The sequence below is a fragment of the Seriola dumerili genome, unplaced genomic scaffold (genome assembly GCF_002260705.1).
Source record: "Seriola dumerili isolate Sdu_G_001 unplaced genomic scaffold, Sdu_1.0 BDQW01000267.1, whole genome shotgun sequence".
Classification (NCBI taxonomy): Eukaryota; Metazoa; Chordata; class Actinopteri; order Carangiformes; family Carangidae; genus Seriola; species Seriola dumerili.
Window position 1 is genome coordinate 1860695 of NW_019174522.1, and position 21987 is coordinate 1882681.

The 21987-nt window shown below is 39.9% G+C and overlaps 2 protein-coding genes across 2 annotated transcripts; both read left to right on the plus strand.

The window, feature by feature from the left end:
* Positions 1-238: 238 nt before the first annotated feature.
* On the plus strand, positions 239-10902 carry LOC111230476 (H/ACA ribonucleoprotein complex non-core subunit NAF1-like). Its single transcript, XM_022757225.1, has 9 exons — positions 239-291; positions 997-1244; positions 1392-1533; positions 4272-4365; positions 4458-4540; positions 4664-4824; positions 8247-8298; positions 9627-9714; positions 9835-10902. Exons 2-9 carry the CDS (start codon positions 997-999, stop codon positions 10206-10208), a joined length of 1242 nt encoding a protein of 413 aa, XP_022612946.1. The 5' UTR covers positions 239-291; the 3' UTR covers positions 10209-10902.
* Positions 10903-13084: 2182 nt separating this feature from the next.
* LOC111230491 (CD209 antigen-like protein A) lies at positions 13085-16663 on the plus strand. The gene is made up of 5 exons (XM_022757244.1): positions 13085-13213; positions 13323-13430; positions 15383-15537; positions 15656-15759; positions 16494-16663. The coding sequence occupies exons 1-5, from the start codon at positions 13102-13104 to the stop codon at positions 16636-16638; spliced, it is 624 nt and encodes a 207-aa protein (XP_022612965.1). The 5' UTR covers positions 13085-13101; the 3' UTR covers positions 16639-16663.
* Positions 16664-21987: the final 5324 nt, after the last annotated feature.

The following is a 21987-nucleotide window of genomic DNA, read 5'->3' on the forward strand; positions in this document are numbered from 1 at the left end:
TAATCACTCCCTATACTTATCTAATGCATTATGCAGGCTACTGCTGTAAAAAAGGACAAAATAAATAGTGATCTGGTATTTTTATACAATTTTCCCTTGGTTAACGTCCAATATTGTGTTTAGATTGTAATTCATACTCGTGTAGCGGTGATTCTTAAATTGTGCTCTCAGCGAGGCTTGTATTTTGAAGGGTAATAGTGGAAGTAGTATGAGTCGTTCTGTTTAACAGACTCTGGTCCAGAGTTCCATGAGGTTGTTCGCTACCCGGGTTTGGTAGCTTCTCAAACACAGGTATTATTTTAACAGAAACACTCTCACTCTGTTCACAGACTGTTTATGGAAGTTGTTGGAGGAAAGCCTCTTGGTTCATCCAGGCTCGTGGCTGTTGATGACGTGTCGTAAATTGAATTTAACACTGTTAGCCACGGTTAGCTCCTTAGCTAATTAGCCGACTGACGCTAACGTGCTTGTAAGTAAGAATATTTTATGTTTGTGTTATCTCAGTTTTGCCACATGTTTCTATGACATGTCTGTCGACTTTACTGGTATTTGTGGCTTGTCACAGGAGTGACATCATTTTGCAGTCAGTGTAGATGATGGCAGATAGTTTTAATGTTGAGTTTTTCTTAAACCAATTTACTCCTGTTTTTATTCACCGTGTTGTCTGCATTTTTATAGCAAGTCGGGTATCCAACTATAGATGCCATTTATATAAACAGACAATGGATCATAAAATTGGAGTCTAGACCAGGGATAATTGATTATTGATTATTCTGACAGTTATGTATTCAATGAATGGATTCATTCAACTTTATTGTCAGATAGGAATTAGAAAATCAGAAGATGTGTATGTTTCAGCTCAACCCTAGATATTAAGGTTATCATTTTTGTTATATTGTGCATTAATGCAATTTATACACGTTCAACATTTATGTTATATAAAATGTTTTAACTAATTTGGTATCTTGTTAAATGATTTAAAATGTAACATTTCAGATGGATGAAAAACTATTCAAGGAAAATGGAGAGACTTTACCGACACAGGAGGAGGAGATGGAGGTTACCGAGACAACACAACCTGTTAGTCTCACTGTAACCTCTGACGGTGAGGACCTGTCAAATACACAAACACAGTCGGAGGAAAAACAAGCTGTACTTACAGACTCTACTGCAGTGTTGCTTTCTTTGACCACTGTGTGTAAGACAGAGGAGTGTGATGATGATGACTCCGAGGATTCAGACAGGTATTTACACCCACATACACAACTATTTGACAGAAGGATGATGATGGCTGCCCATATCTTGCACCAACAGTTATCTGATGCCAGAAAAGTGAGCAACAGGAAGCAGAAAGGAAATGAATAACTCTGATGCTCTTCTTATCCTCTCAGTGACAGCTCCTCCTCTTCCTCCTCATCGTCCTCTTCTTCCTCGTCCTCCTCTTCTCCCTCTGCCCCAGTATTTGAGGATGACGACGATGAGGGTTTCAGCCAACCAGCCCCCATCAAAACCAGAGACGAAGTCCTGCTCGAGGTTCGTCTGTTTGTGTTCTGTGTTTCTCCTCCACGCTCAAGAGGACAGAAGGACAGTAAAATGGGTCTTGTCAGTAAATTGTAGATACAGTCGCAAATATTCAACCCCCTCACCTCAAAAGACGTTATAGTGATGTGAATCAAGGTTAATGGGAATATACGAGAGAAGCTTCATCAAACAACAAAAAATATTTATTGATACATATTTTTGTTATTTTGAGAACATAAATTGACTTAACTTTGAGTTCACATGAAAAATGTAACTCTTTTCACAAATGTGCATGTGCATTATTAGTGGACCATCCTTTAGCCTTTATAACTTCTAATAAGTGTTTTCAGTAAGGGCTGACAAGTGTCATACACCTGTCCGCTGGAATCTTTGCCCATTCTTCACGTGCTAAAGCCTCTAGCTCATGGATGCTGATGGTGTCCATGCTGCAACTGCCCTCTTTAAATCCCAACAAAGATTTTCAATCGGATTTAAATCCGGGAACTGAAAAGGCCACTCCAGGACATTCCAGGATCTATTTCTCAACCAAGCTCTGGTGTGACTTGGAGTTGTGCTTGGGATCATTGTCTTGCTGGAGAGTCCAATGATCACCAAGGTTCATTTTCCCAACAGAAGCCATCACGTTCATCTTTAAAATTTCCTGGTAGTTTTTGGAATCCATTATGCCAGGTACAAGATTGGCTGTGTCTGCAGCATAAAAACATCCCCACATCATCAATGACCCACCTCCATGCTTGACCATGGGGATGGTATTCCTCTGGTCATAAACCAGACTTGTTAAATTTCATCAGTTCATAGACCTGTCTCCCAAAACTCTGCAGTCCTATCCAAATTCCTCCTGGCATATTCTAGTCAAGATTTTTTCTCAGTTGTCTTGATTAAGTTGCTGAGGGCTCTTGATGAGATTTTGGGCTTTCTCCCGTGGCCAGACAGGTTTGCAGCTGTGCCATATTTTTTTAAACTTCCTTATAATGTTCCCAATGGTGTCTCTTGGAATGTTAAACCTTTAAGAAATCATCTACCCAGTGCCCTTCAGGTGCAATGAAATAATTTCCTCCCTCAGCTTTTATGAAAGCTTCTTCTTCGTCTTACTCATGATTGCTACTCACCTTGAACACGTTCACAGGTGAGGTTTATATCACAGCTGAAGCAAATTAAGGATCATTATAGCGTTCCCAAAGGCTTCATTAAGTTTTAACTCCACTTTAGGCCATAAAACTAGCAGAAGGTTTTAAAAACAGCAATATTATCTCAGGGTGATTTATGTGTCACTCAACTGATGAAGAAATCATCCAAAGCAAAATTGAACTCTTTGAAGAAACTTTCATCGGTAAATCCTTCCAATATTTAGGGGGGTTGAATATTTCTGATTATTTGTACAGAGAGTGGCTTTTTCCATACGTCACAGACTGTAACGTAAAACTTGTCTGTTTCATAGTCAAATGAGCAACATGAAAAGATTTAAAACTTGTTTCTCAGATTATTTTGTACATAGCTACATAACTCTCTAAAGATTCTGTGTTAAATCAGAAAATCAAAGCCACTCACTCTATGCTTTTGAGAACATTTGGGAAGATGAATTAAAAGTGATACACTCATTAATACACTCCTAAAGACTTGGTCTGATCCTCTCCTCCACGGCAACCTGAGAACTAGTCCTACTGTCAGTCCTGACAAATTAACCGTATCTCTGTTAATTTGTAATGTGTAACATTTTTTCCCATATTAGAAGAACTAATGATGTCTGCACTCTGCACTGTTTAACCTGTCCTTGCGATTCTCCTCTTCGCGAACTCTTTTTAAAATAATCTGTGATTTGAGACATTTCTGCAAAAAAAACATACAGTAAGGGATTTGCTGTTAATTTAGGGAAACTTTTCAAGAAGCTGTGTGTGCTTGGATGTAAAAGACATAATATTCACTTGTTTGAATATCAGCAAAACAGGTCGCCGCCTCCTTCTGCAAGCAGAAAATCCAGCGCATTCGTATTCTTCTTCTGTGGCAATTTCGGATGGCTCTACCTGATGTACGGATCACGATACAGCACCACATTGCTGTAGTGGCGTAGAGCTGCAATTGCAGTGACAAACGTCAAATCCACTGAGTACAGAGAAAATAAATACTAGAATTTTATCGGGAGGCGGCACGAAATTTGACGGAGGTGGCCACCTCCCAATTCTCTATGCAGGAAAAACCCTGTTATTTCATTTTTATAGCCTCAGTTACGTCTTATCTTTGCAGCCATGTTTGGACATTAATATAGTGACAAGTATTTTTCCACAAAACTTTGTAGAATCCAGCTCATGGCAATTTGAGCCACAGCAGAAGAAGTAATAATAAATGCAGTCACAAGAGGCGATTCTGGGTTCAATTGGATCATTGGACAAGATTAAAGCTGCGAGCAGCAACAAGCTGGTTTCAGGTTTGACTAAGCCAAGAAAAGTCACTTCAGATAGTTTAATTCAGTTCAAAGGAGTGAGCCCAATCACACACTCAGCATTGCTCCAGAGCTGTCAGAAGAAATGGACAAAATCACTATTATTAGCACATGTAGAACAGAGAAATCATCAATCTCAGTGCTTTAGTACTTGAAATAGAACTTAAAACAGATTGCATAGGTTTTATGTGTGTGTTCACGCCGGCTGCGTCGCTGCTGTTGCAGCTCTGTCTCTCCGCATAGAGTTTAAGGGTTACTGAATGTTGGATTTCTTTTCACTGTTTGTGTGTAGGAGCTGCCAGCAGTAGAGGAGGTGTGTGTGTCGTTACCAGAGGATGCAGAGCTGCAGCCTGTAGGAACAGTCTCCAGTATCATACAGCAGCTTGGTAAATATTCACTCACTGTCACATCTCCACTTTCTCTGTCAGATGTTTTGTCGGCTCCGTCTTTAACTGCTTGCGCTGTCTTATTTCTTCAGTGATCATCCAGTCTCTGAAAGACACGCCCCCTCTGACTGATGACAGCATCATCTTTACGTCTGATAGGCAGGCGGTGGGCAAGGTGGGTGGACCAGCAGAAACCTGACCACCCTTTGATTTTTGTCCACTCTCTTTGTGTTATCTGTTTGTTTGTGTGCTGTTGGTTTCCACATAACAGTGACGCTCTGTTGTTCGCGTGTCTCAGGTGTTCGAGGTGTTCGGTCCAGTCACCAGCCCACTGTACATTCTGCGTCTGAACTCACTGGATCAGATAAAGACCAAGCAGCTGACGGAAGGAATGACTGTTTATTACGCACCAGCCATCAAAGAGTACACAGGATACATCCTCACACAACAACTTAAACTGTAAGTAAACACACATACACACAGACACACACACACACACACACACACACACACACACACACACACACACACACACAGTTGAGTGCAAAAGTTTGCATCCCTGTCAGACCCTGGGTGAAATATCAAAAAGTCTATCTAGTACAGTTAAGCTTCAAAATAGCGTTCCATAATCATTTAAATATGTTTCCCCCTAAAGACCTTTTTATAGTATGGCCTCATTGTTAAAATAGCTGAGTCCAAGTCCAAATGTATCTTAATCACCAGGCTAAAAATTTACATCCCCTTTGATAAGTCCTCAAGGTAATTCATTTTAATATTTAAAATCAGATGTCTGGTCTTTAAAAAAACATTGTCACCACAATGCTTGATGAGTGGCAACAAGTGTGTTCAATTACGCTTGCGTTTTATATTTGCAAGTGGGTAGATGTCTAAGAGCAGTTTCATGCAGTTTGCTGAGAGCACCGACAATGGGAGCAGGGAAACAACTGTCAGAAGAATTTAAAATTTAACTACTTAATTTTGCTAAGCTAAAGAGGGATGTAAAGATATTTCAAAGCGTTTTGGGATACCAGCACCAACTGTGAAGACCAAAATCCAGAAATGGAAGAAATATGGACCGATATTGGATTTTGGGGGCGATACCGATATTTTTATTTTACAGTTTAACAATAAACTTTATTGTCCAAAATGACATCAGTGCACTGAAATGGTAAACTTCACTAGGAATTAAATAAAATAACTATAGTAAATGACTATTTAAAAAAAAAAACATAGAACAAATATGTGTGTATGTATATATATTTAACTTGAATGAAAACAAAGAATCAAATATACATAAAATGTACAGCATATCTACATTTTACATCTACATGTAAATCTATATAACTTGACTTGAGCTTAGCATTTTTTTTCCATTATTGCTCCTTAATAAAAGTATTCATATCAGTGCGTATCGGAGAATATATGCACCAATACCGATATATCTGTGATAGGCCAATATCGACAGATAAAATCGGCCTGCCAATAAATCAGTCGGCTCTAATGGACACACTAAGACTCAACCAAAGAGTGCAAGACCAAGAAAAATAAATGAAAAAGCTGCTAGAAAATTTGCTTTAGTGCTACGTAGAAATCCAAAATAAACAGCAGGTGACCTGAAAAAATTCTTAGAGGAAAATTGAATTAAAAGTTTGCTTCCCCACAGTCAAGCGCAGTCTGCACAATTCTGAAATGTTTGAATGAAAAGCAGGCAGGAAGCTATTGCTTACTTCCAGACACAAGGCAGCATGCTCAGAGGATGCTAAAAAGCATGTGAACAAACCAAATAAGTTGTGGAAAAAGATTATGTGGTCTGATGAGACCAAAGTTGAACTATTTGGACATAATTCAAATGTACATGTGGCGAGAAAAAAGCTGTGCCTATCAGGTAGGGCTGACTGATTAATCGTGAGCATAGAGCAGTCGGCTAAAAGAGGGAGCAACAACTTGGCACTCTACACTTTGACCTGTTGTACAATGACCTCAGGCTCGACAGAACCTGGCACTGCGGAAACTTTAGTGTCAAAGAGGAGCAGTACGTTGGTTGTTTGGAAGTATTTTGGCTTTAAAAAAGAAGATGCTGCACAGCGTCAGGTATTGTGCAGAACCTGCCTTGCTACCGTTGCTACCTCACGGGGCATCACTACTAACCTGTATCCGCACTTAAAAAAACACCACAAAGCCATGTACCATAGTTGCATGGCTAAAATGCCGACCACCAGTGTGTCCAGTAAGCCAAAAACTGCCCGACAAGGATCACTGACCGAAAATTCCATATGAATGTAATTCAAATGGCACGGGGAGATTACTCAGGCAATAACAGAGTTCATAGGGAAAGACACGATGCCTCTCAGCGTGGTGACCAAGCCTGGCTTTACGGCACTGGATAAGCGGTACAGCATGCCCTGGCCCTTTAGCCAGGTTGCCATACTGGAGCTATATAAAAAATGCAAGCTGAGAGTCGCAGCAGAGTTTTTCGCTACTACAACTGACATGTGGTCAGGCCGTACAGCGGAGCCCTATCTGAGTCTTACAGTGCATTTCATCAATGAAGACTTTGACCTCAAAGCTCTCTGCCTTCAAACTGCCTACTTCTCGGATGACCACACAGGGGAAAACCTTGCAGCCAGCTAATAAGAGGGGCTTGCCAGCTAGGATCGCCATGCCTGCATAACGACGGACAATGACGACGGCTAAAAGTACACCTGAGAGGATACAGCGACTGCTCAGACAGGTTGGAAGAGGTTGTAAAGGCAAAGGGAAGATGTGCGAAGTATTGGAGAAAATTTCATTAAGGGGATGCAAACTTTTGGACTGAATTTTCATTATTTCATTATCATGTTCTTTTTATAAAGTCTATGAACATTTTTGTTACTTTTGAGAATAAAGGAACATTTCTGCCAACTGAACGTGATAAATATTGGGTTGATGAAAACACATTTCTTTGTTTTACTCTTTTCGTCATTTCAAAGTAAGGGGATGCAAACTTTTGCATTCAAGTATACATTGTACAAAATGTCATAGGTGTTGTTCACACGTGCTGCCAGAACAGATATGTTTCACATCATTTTCATCTTCATCAAACCATCAATGACTAGAGATGAAACGGTAAAAAAATGTAATATAGACGAGGACAAGGAACCAGTAGCAGTGCTGGGTTTGCGTGCTGCATGCCCACTCTGCTAACAAGGGAATATAATGTATTATTATTATTATTCGTCGACCTGTACCATCTTTCAGAGACACTGTAAACACACCTGTCACCTGTCCAGCACAGTGCTGTTAAAGCAGAAACATAGTGGCTACACTGCGCTCAGGGATGAAAGAGTGAAGCTGCAGCCTTGAAATAAGTTTTAAAAACACAAAATCACTGATCGAAGCGTCTCACACGGAGGCTCACCAGCTACAGCTCACTGTTTCTCCTCTGCGTCTGTGTGTGTGCTCTGTAAGTGCATGTGATTACATCACTCAAGCAGAAAGGTAAACTCGTCTGACAGTGTAAAAGGAGTCAATCGCCTTTTTTAGTGGGTTTACTCACGTTTAAAAAAAACCTGCTTATACCCACTAACTTTGCTGTAAAAAGGTTTTAGAAGGGTGATAAATCTCCGGAGCAGAGCTGTCTCTGCCTTCCACTGTATTTTGACTGACACTAAACAAACCCACGTTTCTTGCTGCACATGCTGGTTGATGCCGTAACAGAACCTAATGTGTTAAATTAACCACAGTAATTAACCATGGTAATGTTTCTCCACTCAGTTATTCAGGTTCCTCCTTTGTGTAGATGGCACAGAGGATATATAAGTTAGACACCTGATGTGATGGATTGACATTCATCTCTGACCAAACGAGCCCAGTGTGTTGTAGTGACAATGCTTCTCCTTCAGTTTAAAGGGATCTGATGCATCCTGGAAGAACGATCAGGAACCACCTGAAGAGGTAAGCACACACAGACTAATGTCACTGTGCCAGGTCATGCATGTTGTGCATGCTGAACTGGAGGCCTCTACTGTATCTAATGGAAACAACAGGCAGCATCTCTCAGACACTTTTTGTTCTATGTGCCGAGGCTTGAACACAGAAGAACTGATGCTTTCATCATGTAGAAATCTTGTTTTTCAATTTGATAATATCCTCGTTTGATAATCCCATAACTCCATTGTCCCAGGTACAGGCTGTGTGCATTGAGGTGGCATTTTCTTCCACCTACTCAGTTACATCCCCTCATGTTGCAGTTCTCTTGGCTTCTTTTGGCAGAGGTCCAGAAAACAATTTGATGAGTCAGGGTCCAACATTAACATTTTATTTTTTTTAGCAATCTAGTGAGCCACTATTGTACCAAAGACAATGTGTTTGGGGCTTTTTGTAAAAACAACTGCAGATTTCAGATTTACATTATTTTGATTTGATACTTGTGAGAAAGTTTTTGCCTCGAAGTGGGAATTAACCTAGAAAAAGATTTTGATCTTGTCACCTGATGTTGCCTGGCTGTTCTTCTCTTTATAGCCAGTAATGGTCCTCATCCCCTTCCACACCTCTCTGGTGTTGTTGTGCTGCAGCTTCCTCTCTACTTTTTTTGTAGTCCTCCTTCTCCCTGTCTCCATCCCTGAAGGCCTCCTTTTTCTGGTTGAGGAGGGTCTTGATGTTACTGGTGATCCAGGGTTTGTTGTTTGGAAAGCAGTGTACAATCTTTGCTGGTATTACAGTGTCCATACAGAAGTTAATGTAGTCTGTGGTACATTCAACCATTCTATCAAGGTCAGGCTCCTTGCTTTTATAATTTTCCTGTGAATCCAACAGGACATTCCAATCTGTGCACTCAAAACAGTCTTTTAGAGACTCACTGGCCTCCGGGGTCCAGTTCATGAATGAAAATACTCTGATTGAGGAACAGCAAAGACAGTTGTAGCATTAACATAGAGAATGTAAGTGAACAACAGCTGCAAAGACAACAAGGTCAGTCACACTGTAATTCATTATCATGTTGTCTCTCTCTCAAATTGAATCGAAGGCAACTGGACTTGTATTTGTCTGTGGAAGACGTTTCGCCTCTTATCCAAGCGGCTTCATCAGTTCATCATGTATTGGTCTCTCTAGTCGTCAGACTAGTGCGGACTAGAGAGACCAATACATGATGAACCAGACCCGTCAAACCTCTGAACCTTTGAAAAGTACCAGTGTTACAGGGACATTATCTGCACAGTGTCTGTGAACATGTTCTATACAGTAGTGAAAATAAAGTATTCTCTCTCTCTTTCTCTCTCCAGGCTTTAGATTACAGTGATGACGAGAAAGAGCAGGAGGCAAAGAGGAAGGTGAAAAACTCCAAGAAGAGGCGGGATAATAACAATACAGGTACACACACACACACACACACACACACTGTAAGTGTGTATTAAGATCATCAGTGGAAACAGATGTGATCTAGGATTTGATCTCTGCAAGAATCATGTTTGTCTCTCTTTCTCTTTCCAGATAATCCTGCCCAAATTATCCAGAACACTTTGCAGCAGCAGCAGCACCGTGATGTCAGGGGTTTCCCACCAAGACACGCAGGGCCTTCATTCAGGCACCAGAACCCGAGGAACAAACATCCTCCATTCAGACACACACACACACACACACTATCCCAACACACACACGTGCCTCCCATGAACCTCCCGCCTCTCTGCCCTTACCCTCCTCCCCTTCCTCACCATTTTCCCCCACCCAGCTTCCCTTTCTATCCTCCTCCTCCGTCTTTCTTCAATCCATCCTTCTCCTCTCCTCTCTGGCCGCCAAACTCTTTCCCTTACTCTGATCTCCCCCCCCCTCCTCCCCCCCCCCCTCCTCCTCCTCCGCCTCAGTGACGCCTAACAGACACTCCGTAAGTGTACACACACTTCCTTCGGTGAGTTTATGTTTTGGTCTTGTTAGAAGAACGTGTCGTCTGTCTTTTGACTGTCGGACGGACACATCATCCACATGTATCAATCATGTTTATCAGTCTGCATCGTCACGGATTATAAAATAAAATGTAAACTTCAAGTAGCTGATGGGGCCAAGTGATGGAACCACCTACTGTTGTGTTTTTAAGTTTATGATTTAAAACTTTATTCTAATTATCTCGACCTCCTGTGGGAACAAGGAAAGTCGCCCCTGATCAAAATCAACTTTTATTTTCTTTTTATTACGTGCTGTTTACACCTTGTTCACACACATTTACTGAAACACTGGAGAAGCTTTGTGAAGTTTGTGAAATATCACTTGTGACAACCAGTCACACGTGTTTGGATTTCTTCATGAAACCACTGAGCTGGTGGGACTTATGAAAGAACCCATGTGAGGAAATGCATCAATCGGGAGTTCCTCTTTCACCAGTTTTATGAAAAACTGCAGAACAACAGCTGAGTGTGTAAATGGCATGCCCACAGTGTAAGTACATGTGTGTGAACGAGGTGTGAGCTCTACATGTTTCTCTTGACCTCTCTGGCCCTGTTCAGACCTGGTATTAACGTCTGTCTCAGGTGATCCAATCACCAGTGGACAGCTTTAAGTTCAGGTGTGAACACACCCAAGACGCATTGAGGACGCATTTGAGATCTGATCACAGACCACATTCAGAGGTGGTCTGGACCACATGAGACCACATTCTTTTAGCAGTGTGAATGTGAATGTGTCCAGGACCACACTGAAGGACCAACTACTCTACTGACCTCCTCTGTCACAGTCTGATTAGTCCCGACACAGTTTATAATGAACGGAAAATATTTTACTGTTTCAAGTGGATAAATCCTGCTTTCACAGTTGAACTGTGCACAGCGCATTGATTCACTCAACCCCTCCGTGCCCCACTTGCGCTCTCTCTCTCTCTCTCTGTCTCTCTCTCTCTCTCTCTCTCTCTCTCTCTCTCTCTCTCTCTCACATACACACAAACACATTGACAACAGACACAACTGTCAATTGGCTAAAAACAACATAGCATAATTGTTTCTATATTTGCGTGTAAAGCGGGATGTGAGATCTGATCACAAGTGGACATGGAGAAACATTTAAAATTCAGGTGTGAAGTGAAGAGGTTAATGGGACTCGTCATGAAACATGTTTAAAAGTCGGTATTAAGTATCTGAGAGTCACACGGTGTCATTCTGTGACGGCTGAGTAGAGCAACAGGCAGGTCATGTAGAGTGTGATGAATTGTTTGCTTGTGTATGTGGTTTTCACCTGAAGGAGAATCGTGCGTTTTGAAATAGTTAGAATAGAGTGTGACGAGTGCTGCCATCAATGTTCCATAGGAGATCACAGTCACATCACAGTTTCCTTCACACAGGCTTGTATATACACAATGGACACACTGAGTCAGTGATATTGATCATTTGAGAAAAAATTATGTCATGCAGGCAGAGTTTTATTGTTTCATTATAATTCCGCAAATTTTAATTTCCGATGTAGTCGTGCTGTTTGTGTTTTAGTTACTGCAGATAATGCTTTTTTTTCATTTGAACATTTAAGGTTTAAATAACAACATGAACAGTTGAGACTCAGGCTTTGTTATTTAAATGTACCACAGTGTGTTCTGATCCCGTCTCATCTGTAAGATCTTGTTTTGACACAGTCAGAGAACAGAAGGCAAGTGATGATTTTTGACTCTAGAGGTTTTTAATCTGAACTCAGTTACAGCCACATGTACACCTCCTGGGCATACGTTGTCCACTAATGTTGGAGTTTCAGGTATGAACTGAGTGTGTTGAGATGTGAACATGAAATGAAATATGAGCGTGATATTGTACATATTCCTTTTTTTTTTGTACCAGACTACTTTGTAAATGTTTGCACCATTTCAAGAGCTGCATCAATGAGGAATAAATGTGTCAGTGTGTTTGAGCCACATTATGTTTGTGTCACACTGTTGTGTAAAGCTGCTGCTGCTGTTCAGTCTCTTCTCAAAAGGACATTTCTACACCAAGTCAAAACAAAGACAACAATGATTCACTTTCTGAATGTCTTACTGGATCAGGAACAGGCAGGAAACATATGATGGCATCATGATTTCATTCGATTTGATTGGCTCAGCATGTCAGTTACAAATTAGTCAAAGTTCAAAGTTTACTTTGAATGATACTTAATATTATTTCATTTGAGTTTAACTCATGAAAATGGAATTTAAATTTGAATGTAGTTGAATAAATACTCAGTTTATAAGGAACACCTGGCTAAAACACCAACCTCATGAAGGTTATTTTGTAATGATAATAATAATTAACTATTTATAGAGCACTTTTCATACAAGAGATGTAGCTCAAAGTGCGTTACAATAAAAAATAAAAAATAAAAAATGAAATAGTACAATGAAATAAGGGCAGGATGAAGGATAATGAAAACAGACAATAGAAAGACAGATGATAAAATATGTAAATGAAAATAAAAAAAGCCCATCAAAGATAGATGCTTTCTTTTTTCAAAAATATATTTGTAGGAATCCTTCAGGAACACAAATCAAATATTCTGTTAAAAGAAAGAATCAAACCAGAAAATGTTTATTCTCTAAAAATGTTAGACATGAAAATCAACATATAAAGTTAATAATACTGAAGATGTTAATAAGAGAAAAAGAAAAAAAGAATCAAGTCCAACTTGTCTGAAACCTCTGATGTAAAAACACTTCCTCTGACACAAGAGAGGAGGGGCAGTGGCGGGACAAGGTGGAGTAGAAGTGCTGCACGCCATCAGACAGTAAACACACCTCCCTGCAGCTGCGTGAACATGGCCGTCTTTCATCTGAACGAATCCGACGCCACCTTTGAAGTTGGTGAATATCAGCAATTTCCCAAACCTGAGCCTGAGGATGCAGCTGCAGAGACAAGCAACAAACCGAGTGAGTGATGGAGTGCTGCTGTGTTTCTGTTGCACATCATCAAACGAGAGGGTGAATATCTGGTGTTCTGTGATTTGTTAACAATGTGTGTGTCTGTCTGTCTGTGCAGAGTTGAGACATGTCAGTATGGTTCTGCTGAGCTTCGGGCTGCTGTGTGTTCTTCAGGCCGTTCTTAACATCTCTCTGAGACTCATCCTGAGTGAACCAGCTGTTAAAGGTAGAGAGTCACCTCAGATCTGCTCCATGTTTTCCCATCTTTTAGCTCTTTGTTTTGGTTTTTTGGTTTGAATGTAAGAATACAGATCAGGGATGGTTGCAACATTAAAAATACATTTAATTTTAATAATTAACAGTTTCCTTTTTTTCTCAATAAGCACAGTATTCTGAAAATATGCATTGTTGTACAATAATATAATAGTGTTATTTATTTATGTAATAATATTTATCAAAGAACAGTTATTGAGTTTTGTGTACAACGTAGAACCTTCCTTGAGATGGGCACAATTTATTATTTCATTGCTATTGACGAACAGAACAAGTAAATATATTTTAAGAGCATGAGAGGCTGACAAAATAATTCACAAAATAACTTTTCTCTTAAAATGACCAATTTTTGTTGTTTCTGTTGAGCTATGGGACAAATTAGCTGCATATTTAGTCTATTGTGAACTAAAACAGTTGAAACACACTGCTGTGTGTCTTTTGATTTGGCTGCTCAGCTTGAGGAGTTTTGATTAATTCAGACAAAAGCTCAGGACAGGTAAAAAATAAAAAGAATTGTTGAATGTGTCTTATATCTTCCTGGTGAGGGGAGGGTCTAAGTGAGAATATGTAGTATGAGTGTCATCACTCGAGCATGTTTCTAATCAGAGAAATCTCCCCTACTCCAATACAAGTGAAAGTTCCTCCATCAATTTTTTTACTGAGTAAAAAGTACTGGAGTATTTGATTTTAAAAATACTGAAGTATTCAAAAGCTTTTAATGTCAACTCATTGTTGTATTGATCCATATTTACAGAACCTGATGACTGACTGACTGACTGACTGACTGACTGACTGTAGAACCTGTAGATGGAGAAGACTATATTATGATACAAAGACTGAGGACATGGACATAAAAACAAATGAATCAACAAAAGGATCCATTGTTGTTTTCATTTTATTTATTTATTTATTTATTTATTTATTTATTTATTTATTTGGTCAGTGATGAAGTCTGGTCGTGGTAAACTCAGCAAACCTTTCTAACTAAATAAATCTTTCTTTATTTGTAAACCTTCAAACACAGACCTCAGATCAGACCGTGGTCTCTGGTGAAGAATCTTCTGCCTCATCTTTATCTAATGTCGCCATCGTTAGGACACTGACAGGTTCACACATGAGGAGGAGTTGGCTGTGATTGGTTCTTATTATACATTATACATTCATTCACTGACTAAAAGCTCTGCTTCAAAGTAAGAGTCCTTCGTAGAAATGTAGTGGAGTCAAAAGGACAATATTTGTGTAGAGAAGTAAAAGTCAGACATTTCTAAAAGAAATACTCAGGTAAAGAACAGATATTGCAAAATATACTGAAGTACAGTACAGAAGTAAACGTACTTAGTTACTGTCCACTCCTGCTGAATGACAAAGGTAGTGATCTGCTGATGGAGCATTTAGCAGCTAAAGAGACATTATTTTTTATTCCTGGAGGTGACTAGGTGATGATAGGAGATAGATGATAGGAGAGTGAATACTGGACTGACATTTACCTGAATGACTGAATGCAGCTCTGTCACAAAAATTAGACAAAGTGCAATGAATAAATGAAGCATCTTCACTTGACATCTGTGTGGAGTGATGATGATGATTCAGAGCCTCCTCTCTTCTGATTGGCTCACATACCTGTTGTTAAAACCACAAATATATCTTCTTCATGATCAACACTTCAAATAAAACACAGAAGAAGAGGGAAATATGGAGCTTTAAAGGCCTGAAAATGACAAACTAAAATAAAGAAGTAAAAACCAAAAGTCATTTCGTAAGACACCATGTAGGCTATATGTACACGCTTCTATACTGAGCTCTTTCTATCTATAGCTTTGACTTGCAGCATCCTATTCTCTGTTGTGAAACTGTACTGTTCTGTCCTGTTTGTTCTTTGTTGTGACATGATGTTGGTGTGTGGAGGTGAAACACTGGAACACAGCTGTCCGCAGAGCTGGCTGATGTTCGGCTCCAGCTGTTACTACATCTCCTCACAGAGGAAGAGCTGGGACGACAGCCGGCAGGACTGTGTGCAGAGAAACGCTGACCTGGTCATCATCAACAGCCGACAGGAGCAGGTACCTTTACTCTCCCCTACACCACAGCCTGATGGCTTCTTTTTTTCAGTGTATCTGAAAAGAAAAAGATAAATGAATTTTTGAACCTGATAGTTATGAGGATATTGGTTTATAACAGAACTTCCTCACTGGATTCACCGCGGTGGCGTGGATCGGGATGACTGACAGGGAGGTGGAGGGCACTTGGATCTGGGTGGATGGAACACCAGTGAACAAAGACAGGTAAGGCTCATCCTATACTGAGGTCCAAGCCCCAGTGAGAGTGCTTTACACTGTTGTGAGTGGCTGGTAGTGTATAACACATTCAGTGGTACTGTACTGGTGCATATGGCGTGGCAGTTGACCCCATTGACTTGGCTTCCTGCAAAGTGCACACGTCAGGGAGATAAAAAATATGAGCTTTCATCATTTTTATGTTATAATTATGATAAGTGTCAGATTTTGAGAAATCATATAAATTTAAAAGGAAACATACCGGGTGCTCTCAGTTATGCCGAAGTGAATCTGCAGGTAAATGCAAGGTTCTTAGACACAAGGAAGCTGCTGGGCTGACTTCAGCCTCACTCACACAGAGCCAAGGATATAATTGAATTAAAAATTATTCCTTGAGGGCATTTCAGAGTAAAATGCCCAAACAAACAATCCCAAAAAGGGAAACGTGTTTTCTCCTGATAATATATAATGAGCTTTGTTATCTTGAGATAATGGGATACAAAAATATTTGGAGTATTGCCTTCCTCTGCTTCTGTAAGATCTAACTGTACCAGCCAAACTCTCCTAGTGTGCGTGTGTGTGTGTGTGTGTGTGTGTGTGTGTGTGTGTGTGTGTGTGTGTGTGTGTGTGTGTACGTGTGTGTACGCGCACCCTCCAGTAAAAACAGACAGAGAGCAGACTGATAAGATGCAGGTTCAAGATGAGCACCCTGACACTGTATTTCTCTAACCCCCCCCCCACAGTCTGCTGTGGGCTCCTGGACAGCCTGACGGAGCATTTGGAGGCGAAGACTGTGGCGACCTTCATACAATGATTAATTTCATTGGTCTGAACGACTTCAAGTGCAGCACAAGAAACCAGTGGATCTGTGAGAAGACATTAACATAGTTGAACCTCTGTATGTGAGTTTACCCCCCCCCCCCCACCTTCCTCAGCTGTTCTTTCATCTTTGTGTACAAATAAAACAACATCAGAACCGCAGAACGATAAGTCTTTGTTGAGCAACAATATAATGTCAATCTACACTCAGTTACTGATCAAGACAAAGTGAAAACATGTTCTTAGACATTTTTACTAATTAAAGACCAACTACCAAATTCTCTCATTTACAAAAGTCCTCAGACTCTTGCTTTAATGATCCTTGAGATGAGTCCAGACCCTGACTGGAGTCCACCTGTGATGATGTGAGCTGTTTGGACAGAGTTTAGTAAGACACACACCTGTGTATATCAGATCCCACAGTTCACACTGCAGGTCAGGACAGAAACCATGAAGTCCAGTGAACTCTCTGTAGACCTCCACAATGAAAGTCTGGTGAGATGTAGATATAAAGGTGTGAAAGCATCTCCAAAGCTCTGAGTGTTCTCAGGACAGTGGTCTGAATAACTGAGACATGGAAGAAGTTCAGAACCACCAGGACTCTTCTAGAGTTGGTGTCCAGTCAAACTGAGTAACCCAGGAACCTCGCAAGCCAAATACAGAGAGGTCCTTGAAGAAAACCTCCTCCAGACTGCAAGAGACCTGAGACTGGAGCGATGGTTCACCTTTCAGCTCCAGTGACCTGAAGCCAAGACAACGCTGGACTGTCTTCATGCAAAGTGATATCATGCCACTGCTGACTCACTGCAGACTCAATCATATCATGAAAACATATCAGGAACATTTGACAAAATCTTTTGTCTTTTATTTATTGGTGCATGTTTTTTTAACACACGTGCTTCACAGATCAAATTTGGGGCAATCACTTGGACTCAAGGATGTACTAATTTGATTTTGGTGGCTTAAGGTCAAAGATCAAGGTTGCTAATTATTGTATTGCCCAAGAATTGTTGCCCATATCTCAGATATAGAAGTGCAGACCTGTTGCAGGTGTGACTTCATCTAAAACAAGGGAGGGAAAATGACCCTCAAGAAGAAGGAACTTTCCCAGACTAGCATCAATATTTTTACCTTAAATTCCACGAATTCACTCAATGGTGATTTTTTAAGTTATTTTTTGCCTTTAATGTGAAAGGGGCAGTGAGAGAGAGACAGGAAAATTGGGGGAGAGAGAGGATGACCTAGGCTGGATTCAAACCCTGGCCACTGCAGATAGGACTCAAACTAAGTGAGCCACCTTAAACTCTTAGATAATTATGGAATTAAGGTGATTTTATTTTTATAGGGAATTTAAGGATGGAAAATACTGCAACTTTTTAAGATATTTTCAATTGCTTACCTATATTCACAGTTCACATTAAAATGAACAGAAACCATGAAAATCCCTTAATTCAAACCTGTGAAGGGCCTTAAATTTTAAGGTGGAAATTCAAAGATTGTTTTAATATTTGTTTTTGAAGCTCACACCACACATACACATGTTGGTATTACTATAACTTATTATGACACTTAATGCATTCCCTAGTCAGTTAATTCACTAATGCCAAACCCTGACCCCTGATCCTAACCTAAAGCTAACTCTAACCTGAACCTTAAAACTAGGTCTAAACCATCAAACAACCATTCAAAGTTGTTAGGACCAAAATGTCATTGATTTCACACGACAATGTCAGTGTTTTCTTTACTGCCCCCAAGTGGCCAAAGACATCAGTTCATACTGCCTTAAGAGATTCATATAGATACAGTGCAACTGCATTACCAGAATAGATAGATAGATAGATAGATAGATAGNAGGACCAAAATGTCATTGATTTCACACGACAATGTCAGTGTTTTCTTTACTGCCCCCAAGTGGCCAAAGACATCAGTTCATACTGCCTTAAGAGATTCATATAGATACAGTGCAACTGCATTACCAGAATAGATAGATAGATAGATAGATAGATATATGGATAGATAGATAGATAGATAGATAGATAGATAGATTAGATAGATAGATAGATAGATAGATAGATGACACACATTCACCTCACACACACTGACACACTCACAGATAGAATTTCATGCTGCTTAGGGTTTTGCATTTTTTGCCTGAGCAGAAATGGAAGCATCATCACTCATATTAATCAACACCTGTCACTCTGTGGTTTGCTCAGGACACACACAAACACACACACACACACACACACACACACACGTGTGAGTGTGTATGTGTGTGTGTGTGTGTGTGTGTGTGTGTGTATGTGTGTGTGTGTGTGTGTGTGTGTGTGTGTGTGTGTGTGTAAATCAATAGATTCAGATCACTCAGAACAACTTCGTATTGATTTGTAGTGACCCCTCCCTCTAAAGCGACAAGTGAACCCAAACCATGCCAGCAACATGCCCCCCACAGAATAACAGAGCCACCATATCCCCTCAGTGCAGGGGTCAAGCATTCAGGCCTGTACCGTTCTCTTGGTGTAGACAACACATGACCTCGGCCACTCGAGGAGCACATGGTGTTGCTTTAGTCTCTGTTCCTATTGAAACACCAGCCAGTGGAGCATCACTATGACTCAAGCCATCTGAGCTCCAACAATGAACCGCTGTTTTATACCTGCTACAGAGCATGATTGTATGCAAATTGTTTAATTGTACCCTGCACATGTATGTCACCTGTTTCTATTTACAGTATATCCTTGGCCTGACTTTATTAATTGGACATTATTTGTAATGACTTAAAGTTGAGTTTCTTATAATTTACAGGATTAAAAGGTTGATTTAACTCATATTTGAAACTCATGTTTTTCATATTGTCTAAAGTTCTAATACCCTTGGATTCCCAGTCATCATTTCTGATTGGCCTGCCATTCAACGTAAATCTATAGTTGTTCCATAACGGAACACTGGGAGAGTTAATAATCTTAAAATTAATCATATTCTGGAATGTTTTCACAGCGGAGCAAGAAAACTGAATCAAGGGTTTTCAGTGTTTTTACTTAAGGGACCATACCACAGCCCTTGCAATGTGACCTTATCTTTTAACATGTCTAAAGCTTCCTGTTCCATATTTTCCCATCTTGTATCTCTTGAATTAAAGCCATAACCCCCTGGATATCTAGAGTTAAATGCGCATTGCACTTTTGGAAGTCCTAGGCCCCCCATTTCCCTGTCCACATATGAGTTTTTGTGACTAACCCTAGGAATTTTGTTGTTCCATATGAATTCTCTAAATATTGTATTAACCTCTTTGAAAAATGTTTTATCCAAAGGAAGGGGAGTAGCTGCCATGAGGAAAGTAATCCTCAGCAACACAATCATCTTTAAACTGTGTATTTTAACCCAAATACTTAGAGGGCGAGATTTCCCCTATCGATACCATTTTTGATATTATTCATGAACTTTTTCAGATTAAATGGGGCAATATCGTGAATATTAGACTTCAGAAATATTTTCCTTCAGGGTCAACAATGGAACCCTGAAGTATGAAAGGTGTCTTTTTGTGTATCAATACTGCTACACCCCTATTTTTACTGTTAAATCCTCAGTGAAAGACCTGTCCTACCCATCTTTGTTTTAATTTGCTTGCTTCAAATTGTGTAAGGTGAATTTCTTGCAGAAGAGCTGTCTCTGATTAAAGTTTTGCCAAATGGCATAAGATTCTAGTGTGCTTGACTGGACTATTCAATCCCCCCACATTCCAACTTGAAACTGCGCCACTATTTAAGATCTGATTGTCTGTCTGTTTTGACATTGTAACCTCAAAATACATAATATAAAAATGGCCCATATAGTTATGTTATCAACACCTAGTTCCTGGTTGCCACAGCTCAATCTAAAACTGTGCATTAGCATATTTAGACCCTTTGCATTGAAAAAGCAACTGTAACAAATAAACAATAAATAGCAAACGGCTATAACATAATGAACCAACAAGTTCCAAGAGAAAAAACAAAAAACAAATGTCCAATAGCAATCCACCAATGCCACCGTGCAGACAATTCAACCTAGGTGCATCTCCAATATAGTAAAAAAAAGGAGATAAGATGCCTTTAAAAAAAATGGTGCTTATGGTGCATCACCAAACTACTGTTCAGATTATATCTGTTGTTGCTAATTGAAATGAAAAGGTAAGGTAACTTCATTTTACAAAGTTTCTTCATAAAAATTGTAGTTTGGTAATAAGATATGAAAATTAAAAAAAACAAAACAAAAACACCCCTTAAAGGTATAATGTGTAAGATCGTGCTACTTGCTCCACCTCCATAGGGGGCAGCATTTCACCTCTTAGCCCCTGTCCAGGTAATCATGTTGTTGTTTTCCCCATGTTCCTTATAATTTATTATTTATATGTGCATTTATTGTTGATATTGTTAAAATTGTTGATGGCACTGAAACAAATTATGAGTACTTGTAATACAAACAGTATGTTTTTATTTACCTATAAAAATATGAAGGTACGGGGATACTGCATGACACATGGGTGTCAGGCTACAGCAGCATGAAGAACGGATGATGACCTCATCACAAAGGCACAATCAGAAAATAAGGTTTATTGCCAGGTAGGTTTTTACTTACAAGATATTTGGCTTGGTGTTTGGTGCAGTATCCAATAAACATATTAACAGGAAATAGCAATAAGGTAAATGTAAAATACTGCAGCTGGTTTGTCATTAGGGATCTGAAGGACATTTTTGAGCAGGTCAGTGGTGAAGGATTTTATGTTTGTTCCTTCCATATTCTCTGGGATGTTAATAATCTTTAAATTATTCCTCCATGAATAGTCTTTCCTTTATCACAGACTCCAGTGCTTTGTGGCTTGCCGGTATTGGTAATAGCATACCTTCCACGTCGTAAATACGTGCTTGGCCAGGTTTATGCGAGCGGCCAGGCTGGATAGCTCCAACTCAGTCCTGGTAGTTGTTACTTGTATTGTTGGTAGATGTTCCTTTATTTCTTGCAGGACAGAACCGAGCTCAAATATAATTGTCTGTGCCCATGGATGTGCGATATCAAAGTGTTCGCAGTCGTCCTCCAAAGTCAATGTGAAATCAGCATGTACATGGATCTCCTCCAATCTGAAAACCACAGTCTGCAAGCAGTTAGCTGTGGCCAACGTGAGAAGAGTGTCAATCTTAGCAGTTACACAGAGTTTTGTATATATTTTTGTAACTATCTGATTGGTGAAAAAGCCGGGGAGAGGCCGTGGGTTAGACTCAGCTCTCCCTTCGGTGGTGCACATGCTGGGCCCAGACTCTTTGGACAGTGCCTCCTTCTTCTGATCTGACCGCACCTGGAGAAAAACCTACTCTCCATTTTTATGTAACCGCCATTTCGCCATGTTTGGAGTTATTGTTTACTTTAAGTAACTGAGGCGGT